The sequence below is a fragment of the Mus caroli genome, chromosome 12 (assembly GCF_900094665.2).
Source record: "Mus caroli chromosome 12, CAROLI_EIJ_v1.1, whole genome shotgun sequence".
Lineage (NCBI taxonomy): Eukaryota > Metazoa > Chordata > Mammalia > Rodentia > Muridae > Mus > Mus caroli.
The window spans coordinates 80,768,100-80,776,199 of record NC_034581.1 but is presented as its reverse complement, the minus strand read 5'-3'; the positions used below and the strand labels follow the sequence as shown (position 1 = coordinate 80,776,199).

The window sequence follows — 8,100 nt, the reverse complement described above, 5'->3', positions numbered from 1 at the left end:
TGTTTTTCTTCTCAGTTTTGAGACAGTGTATACTTACAGCACCCTGGTAGCCCTAGCTGTCCTGGCTGGCCTCGAACTCACAGAGAGCCACCTGCTTCTGCCCTCCCCAGTGCTTTGATTAAAGGCATGCACCACCACACCAGGCTTTTTCTTTTTTTTTTTTTTTTTTTTTTTTTATTCTGGGTTTTTCCACTGGTGACCACACGCTGTTCACCTTCTCCTTTCTTTTTCCTTCTTCATCCCAACCCTCCCTCTACAAAAGCAAATTAAAGATATGAATAACCCGACATCAAATGCAGGTAGAAATAAGGAGCCAAAAGGAAGGAAAGTCAAGATGGAAATGGGATGGAATGGCTCCCGGAAGCCGATGTGTGCACCCCGCAAGTTCCTTGGCCTCCCTCAACAGTTTTGCTGACAAACCTATTCTGCTTGTAATCAAAACCAACTCAGGCCGATTTGCTTTGTTTAGCGCTTTTAAATTGTAGAGAGGATTGTTTCTTTGTTCGGATGCTGTTTTCCTAAACGAATCTAGGAGTAGTCCTTAGCCATACAGCATCTGGTAACCAATGCATAAGCAAATAGAAACTCACTGTAAAAAGAATGAAGTCTATTTAAAAGGTTGTACATCCTATACATTAAATACCAACACACAGATTTCTTTTCTTTTTCTCTTTTCTTTTTTTTAAGTCTAAGGCCTTCTCTCTCAGAAATGCTATAAAGCCAGTCTCTCCCAAGAACAGGAATTCTGGAAAATATGACCCATTATCTAAAAATTAAAGTTTCAAGGATCCATGTGATGCTCAAGGCAGCTAAGATTTACTCAGGGCAGTGATGGGGGTGGGGGTGGAGACGTGGAAGGCGTGTGCTCCACAGCCGCCTAATGTGCAGTTGCCCACTTTGAGCATACTGAGCCTAGCTTTGACAAAACTGGTAACTCTTTCCCCTCCTCAGTGAAGGGTGCAGAGCCCTCTACAACTGGCCCTCTACTTTCTAATACCTTCTCTTTCCAGCCCAAGCTTCCTAACACCTTCCAGAATTGAAAAAAATATACTTAGCAATGAAGCCAGCCCCAGGCAGCAAAAAAGGGAAATAGATAGATAGATAGATAGATAGATAGATAGATAGATAGATAGATAGATAGATAGATAGATCAGGCTGGCAGCTTTTGTCTCCACTTTGCAAAGTAGAATCACTCCACAGAAGGGCATGTGTATGTGTGTGCTTTTTTTCTTGGAGTCTCTATAAATAAGATAGTTATTGGAGCTGTCATGACTCTAGCGGAACCTGAAAGCTCCCAGGGTTGCCCCCAAGTCTGTCAGCACCCCTACATCATCACCCCGAGAAGCAGGCCGGCCCCCTTTGTCACCTTCCTCTCTCACCAAATGCCAGGAGCTGCTAGCAAATAAAAGTTCTCACGCTGGGAGACATAACCACCCCACTGAGCCGAGTGCGAACTTTTCTTTGCCCTTTTGATTGACTCACTTTCTCTCCATGAAAACAAATAAAAACCGGAGGGGGACCCACCGATTCCAAACGAGTCTGTGTAATCATCCCATCCAGCCACGCGGAGACCCTCTGACCTTCCCATGACAGTCTGAGAGAGGCAACAGTTACCTCTCAGCCACACAGGGATGGATGCTTTCGTGCACAGAAACTAGGATGAAAGAGCAGGCGTGGGGAGATATTTTTATCCATTAAAAAGAGAGAGCAAACACAGGAGAGAGGAGGATGTGTCGGGAGGACAGAAGGCACAGGGCAGTCTGGGGAGGAGGGAGAGGAGAAGTTAGCTTACTTACATGGTTGGGCTGGCTGGAGGACCGGGCTGCGAGGAAGGAAAGGTTACCCTCAGGTGTTCCAGTGGCTCATGACTCGTTGCTTGGCTCCTCCAACACCAGCTGACAGTCCCCTGTCTGTGTCTCTTTGTGACTAAGGACACAGTACTCTCAAACTATAAATAGATCCCGACTCCGTGATTGATATAACAGGCAGCTGACAGAAAAGAAAAAAAAATCCCACAACCATAACCAGGTCTCAAGCAAAACAGCCAAAACCTCTGGACGTCCAACTCCACAGAGCCCCATGCAAGCTTCGTAGTCACCTACGGGCGCGAGAAAGGGGATGTGTCATGTATGGGCAAAGGGGGAGGACCAGGGTTAGCAAGTACTGTGGGAGCGGGGAAGACAATGGCTTCTTGAGTAGCTTACACTGGGCACAGAGAGCCGGTGAGTACCGGTCTGTGGAGAGGTGGGGGAGGAGTCTGTAGGAGGTCCTGACCCTGTGAAGGAGGGGAGTCCTCTTCCGCCCCCCTGGATCTCAGGGTCTGGTCGTCAGGGCCTGCGCAGTCAACAATCTGACTTGGGAGCATTCGTCAGCTCAAGTGCTTTCCACGAAAGTTTCCGTTCCCCCTGCCAGATCAGGAGGCAGGGAGGGTGTGCAGCTCTCCTGGTTTGAGGGCCAGAGGGACTGTGGGGCCAGGCTGAAGGCCCAGGAGGGCAGGGAGACTGTGTAGGTCCAAGAAGAAGCTGAGCGCAGCTCTGCCCGTAAGCAGGGCCCTGGCAAAGGCGGGTGGCATTCTCCACGAGTGAAAAGCCCGTGGCGGGGGTCATGGGCGCCTGTTTTTTTTCCCCCCAGAAAGATTTCCTAGGAGGCCAGGATCTGCACAGGCTTCTTCCCAGAAATGAGCCTCACTCCTTGGGTACTGAAGGGTCTTTAAAGAACATCCCCTGCTCCAGGTTCTACACAGTTGACATAAGCTCCCAGGGACAGGTCAGTTCCTATCTCGGTGCTAAACAAGGCGATGAAGTTTCCAGGAAAGGGTAGCATCGTCAGGGAATGGCTTGATCATGGAGGGCAATGGGCCTCAGCTTTGGAGCTATAGATACTCAGTTGGGCACAGAGCTAGCCATACGCAGTCCCCTTTCAAGTGGGTCGTGGAACCAGCCCTTGCGGGTATAGACAGCACATTAGAAACCCCTTAAAACATCTTGATCTCAATATTTGAAGGGATAAGTTAACCCATCTCTTCCTGTTAGATCCAATTCTTCCCTCCCTAGGTTAGCAGGAACCACAAGGCTATGTGGTACCCAAGCTATTAAAACCCCAAATCTGTTTAACTTGTAGAACCTCGTATCCTGTTGCAGTCTGCCAACGGAGCAAAGCTTCATGAAGGTAAATGCCATGTTTGTCTTACCTTGTAACCTGGCGTTACCATGGTAATGGATGCATAGCAAGGCTTCCTGATTGTGGACTTCCTGGTTCACTAAATAAACGGATGAATGAGTGTTTGAATGAGTGCTCAAATGAATGCTACCCAAGACCCTGAGAGTCGTTCTTCTGGGATGTCAGATGTGTGTATTACATGAGAACGCCCCTAGGAAAGGAGAGAATTAAGACAGGGACTTGAGGAGAATCGGTCTGATGTGTCCATCATTTATGCATGGTTCTGGGTACCAGGCCAGGGTGGCTAATGGGCACCAAGTGCATCCCTCTAACCAGCCTGGCCATATGCAGGGTGGCTTGCAAGTATTGCTGCTAGGGAAGCAGAGAGGCCTGCAGAGATGGGACTTGAGGGAGGTCCTTACTGATGACCGGATTCAGAGGCACTTGGCACACATTCCTCCCCAGGCGCCTTCCTGGGGAAAACTCCTCTTCTGATGCAGACTGAGGCTCTCCCTTCATAGTCATCTTTCTCTGTACCGTCTCCAGCAGGCTGTCTGGCTTCTCACTGACCCCTCACTGCTTCCTGGCAGAAAGCTGTGTGTGTGTGCCTGTGTGTGTGTGTGCTCGCGCTAGTGCACGTGTTTCTGTCTGTGGCCACAGTTCTCCTAGGCTTCCCCAGATCCTCAGAGCAGTGCCTGCTCTGATTCAAGTGCACAATGAAGTATTGAACATGTACCTACAGGAGGCATTTGCTTAAAGAGACCCCATAAAAATCCTGGTTTTGACTGTTAGCCCCAGGTTGACTTCTGAATTGACTTCCAATCTCAGTCTCAATTCTTCTAACTGCACCCAGCCTTGGAGTTACCCATTTGTGCTACCCTGTGGGTTAGGGGTACCCCAGTGGTAACTAACAGAGTTCTTTTGAATGCTGGTCATCATCGTGGGAAACCACCAGTTTCTGCTCTCAAGAGACTCACTGTCCCACGTCCGGCAGGACACCTACTTCCATAAACCAGCCCATCAGCTGACTTCTTTCCTTGACTGTCCATTACTACGAAATTCGAGTCAAGACCCTTACAGTTATGAGCCTCACTCTCCTCCTTTGCAATTGGAAACTCCAAGTGTGTAACTCACAAAATCAGCCTAAGAATAAAACGACTGGCAGATGTGAGCCCAATAGCTCTTTGGTGTAGTGTTTCTCTTTAGGCTTACAGAGAGTTTTCATTTTCATATTCAGTTTTTTTTTTAAACGTCCCCATTTCTTCTGCAATATTGTTCACAAGAAGGTAACGACTCCAACTGAACTCGGAACTCTTGCTGGCGCTCCGGGTGCATCTGTGTTTATCCAAGCAGACACGTCCTGGATGCTTGGCCCACATCCATGAAGAGGGCCGCACCTCAAGATGCTGAAGGACCTGGCGGGGAACAGGTCCTGGCAGCAGCCTCACCTGGCTTTGTGGCCAGGCTTGGGTTGAAGTCTATGNGTATTCCAATGNGAGTAATGTTGCANTCCCCCACTCCCTCATGCTTGGTAAAGCTCTGACTAGTACCTACTACTAACTAGTACCCATATGCCTCCATTTACTAAACATCAGCACCTGTTTGAGGCAAAGTTGGGCCAGCTGTCTCTGGGTGTGCAGTTACAGTGCTGACGCTTGAGGTTTCACCCTAGGCACAAATGCTGTAAAACCTTGTACGTTTGTCACCCGTGCCAAGAAAAAAAAAACCATGCGGAGAATAAAAAAAAAAAAAAAAAAAAAAAAAAAAAAAAAAAAAAAGAATAAAACGACTCAGTCCAATAGGCTGTGGATAGTTCCTGGACCGCAGAGGGTCCTGCATAAACACTCTCTCTGGGCGTCTGCATCACCCTACAGGCATCCTGCATTCCTTCTGGATGTGGCCCCTGCCCATCTTCACCCCCTCCCTCCTTGCCTCGCTCGATTCTTCCCCCATCGAGAAGTAGCACTGGCAGGACAGGCTGATGACAAATGCTCTGGCCCATATAGCCCCTGGCTGGAGGTCAGAGGCCAGGAAGAGAAGCCTGGGGACTCTTGGAGTTTTAGTGTGTTCACCCACACCACAGGCAGGGGAAGAGAAAAGCAAACAAGAAGACTCTGGACCTTCCCCGTGACTTTACCTTTTACCTGTCACGTCAACGGCCAGGTTCATTACAACACACACACAAACACACACACACACACACACACACACACACACACACACACTCATCCATCCATCCATCCATCCATCTATCCATCCATCCATCCATCCATCCATCCATCCATCCATCCGTCCGTCCATCCACCCATTCATCCATCCATCCATCTATCCATTCACCCATCCATCCATCCATCCATCTATCCATCCATTCATCCGTCCATCCGTCCGTCCGTCCGTCCGTCCGTCTGTCCATCCATCCATCCATCCACCCATCTATTCACCCATCCATTCACCCACCCACCCACCCAGAAACAGTCCACCCGTTCTGCATGTCCTAGGCTCTCTGAAGAGTTGACATCCTCCACCTTCTTGAACTTCCCATCCAGAAGTCAGTCTAAAACAGCAAATCCAGGTGCCAGAGAGAGGGCTCAGCAGAGAAGTGTGCTTGTCTGCCTCCAAGCTTGATGCACTGAATTCAAACCCACACAGTTGAAGAGAATCAACTCCCACAAGTTGTCCTCTGACCTCTGTACACATGCCTTGGCACCCCCCAATATACACAGACATATATATGCCGGTAGATAGATAGATAGATAGATAGATAGATAGACAGACAGACAGATTTTTAAAAACCTCAAGTAATCCAGGTGGCTGGAAAGATGGCACAGTACAAGTACCCTTAACCAAGTACCCTTGCAGACATGATGGCCGGAGTTTAGATCCCCAGGGCCCATGTGAAAAGCCAGATGTGACGATGCACAGCTGTAACCCCAGTGGCTGGCAGGGATGGGTGGATCCTTGGAAGCAGGCCAACTTGTGTGTCCCACGTGGCAAAGTCCTAGGCCAGGGAGAGATCCTGTCTCAAGCGAAAAGTAAGGATGTCTGAGGACACACTGACGGCTGTCCTCTGACCTTTGCATGCACACGTACCCCCAAGACACATGCACGTGCACAGAGAGGGGGAGAGAGGGAGAGGGAGAAATAAAAAATCTACTTTTTAAGGTGATCCCCATCTTTCTACAACCCAGTCACCTACCATGCTTCATGAAAGTAGAGGCTTCTTCTCCTTCAAAAGAGACTCTGCTGAGATTGTCTTGAGAGTTGCCATCCCGGAATGGTTTGCTTTTAGTGCAGTACACTTTCCCGTAAGCACACCATCTTGAAGCATGCACTTGAGCAGGGTGAGTTCACCCACACATGGCACAGTAAGTCCCACTACACATCTCTTTCTAGAATGTTCACAGCACTCCCAAAGGAGCCCCTATACTATACAGGTGCCTCTCTTTCTCCCTGGATTCATCTGCGATTCCCCAGCACAACACCTCAGGCTGGGTGTCTTCAGCAAGAGAAATCAATTTCTCTTTAATATGTGAATTGGTGGGGGGGAGCCTGCCTCCAGTAAGATTATCTTCTTTCTGTTTCTGCTGCATTTCCTGGCCTGAGAGCTTCATACCCAAAGAATCATGCAGTGTGTGAGCCCTCTCCTAAACTCCTAAACCGAAGTGGCCATGACCTCATGGCAGCCATGTGCTGTGTGTGATTTCTCTGGTCTTCTGTCTCTTGCCATCCCAGTTCTCAGCCATGTCTGGGGTGAGCCTCCCCGACTTAACATCCAACTCCTGTTCCATTGTGGCTGCTTCGTGGGGCCCTCTTTGACACTTCCTCCCCACACACCCGCGGAAAGGATTACTACTCTGAATTGGTTTTCAAAGGTTAGATAATCAAGTGTTCCAAAACATGTGGCCTAGAACAACAGAAATGTATTGACTTTTGTCCTGGAAGCAAGAGTTCCAAGGCCAGTGCCGGGTTGCTTCCTTATGATGCCATATTGGTACCTGTTCCATGACCTCCGCTGAATTTTAGAAGTGGCCTGTTGGTCAGCTTTGGTGTCTTTGGGTTATAAAGGCAGCTGCATGTTATCATTCATGTGTGCCTCTCTGTCGCTGTGTCTGAATGGCTCCTTTTTGTATGAAGAGCCTGGTCTTCGTCTTAATGTGATCATTTGCAAAGATCTCATTTCCTACAAGAGTCATAGCCATAAGTATTGGAAGTTGGGATTTCATAGTCTTTTAGGGGACAGGTTGGGCATACAATGTTAATGTATGGAATAGACAGAGATGTGGAGCCCTGAGACACAGAGCTGAATATCACTGCAGGGAGAAGACACAGGTAGAGAGAGGGGCACACCCCACCTCCCAGTTGCTCCTTCTGCCTTAGGAATGCGTGGCCCTGTACTGGCTCTGTGCCACCCAACTCCAGCGTCATTAGTTCTGGCACATCAAGGTGACTTTACACTGTTTACAAGAGCCACTGATGATACAGCCTGTTCCCTGCCCCCGCTGCCTTATCAATTCATTTACCTTTCAGAGTTCCCTGTAGCAGGCTGCCAACCCAGAGGGAGGAGTGGGCCAGGAGCCACAGCCCAGGGAGGGCCTAGGAACACTTTATCTGCAAAGACAATCTATCTGCTTGGGGACAGAGTTAAATACAACACAGTGATGCAGTCATGCCATTAATCATCTTCTGGGACATGGGAGAGCGGGAGCGGGCCACAGTGGGCACACTGGCTTCAAACACAAGGACAAGGTTTCCTGGGGGAGGGATGCTGCTGGCCTCTTCTTTTCCAGACATCATTACAGACCAGTGGGGGCAGCATGGCATTGTGGACAAGGGTCGAAAAGTTCCATGCTGGTCCCAGCAGGCATGCAAGAAGAATCGGGAAGGGCAGTAGAAAGCCTTTCAAAGGGTATGCTGAGAAGAGGGTCCTCTGGGACCCTTGTC

The 8,100-nt window shown here is 49.1% G+C and overlaps 1 protein-coding gene across 3 annotated transcripts in view; it reads right to left on the bottom strand.

Annotated features, from left to right (window-relative positions):
• The window catches only part of Esrrb (estrogen related receptor beta), a 159,101-nt gene extending 156,902 nt beyond the window's left edge, over positions 1 to 2,199 (bottom strand). For all 3 annotated transcript variants that reach the window (XM_029484330.1, XM_029484332.1, XM_021179323.2), the window contains exon 1: positions 1,797 to 2,199. Coding sequence is in view for 1 of the 3 variants with exons in the window: in XM_021179323.2 (XP_021034982.1) it covers positions 1,797 to 1,798 (2 nt within the window). In the remaining 2 variants the exon portion in view is untranslated. The remainder of the gene's footprint in view (positions 1 to 1,796) is intronic.
• Positions 2,200 to 8,100: the final 5,901 nt, after the last annotated feature.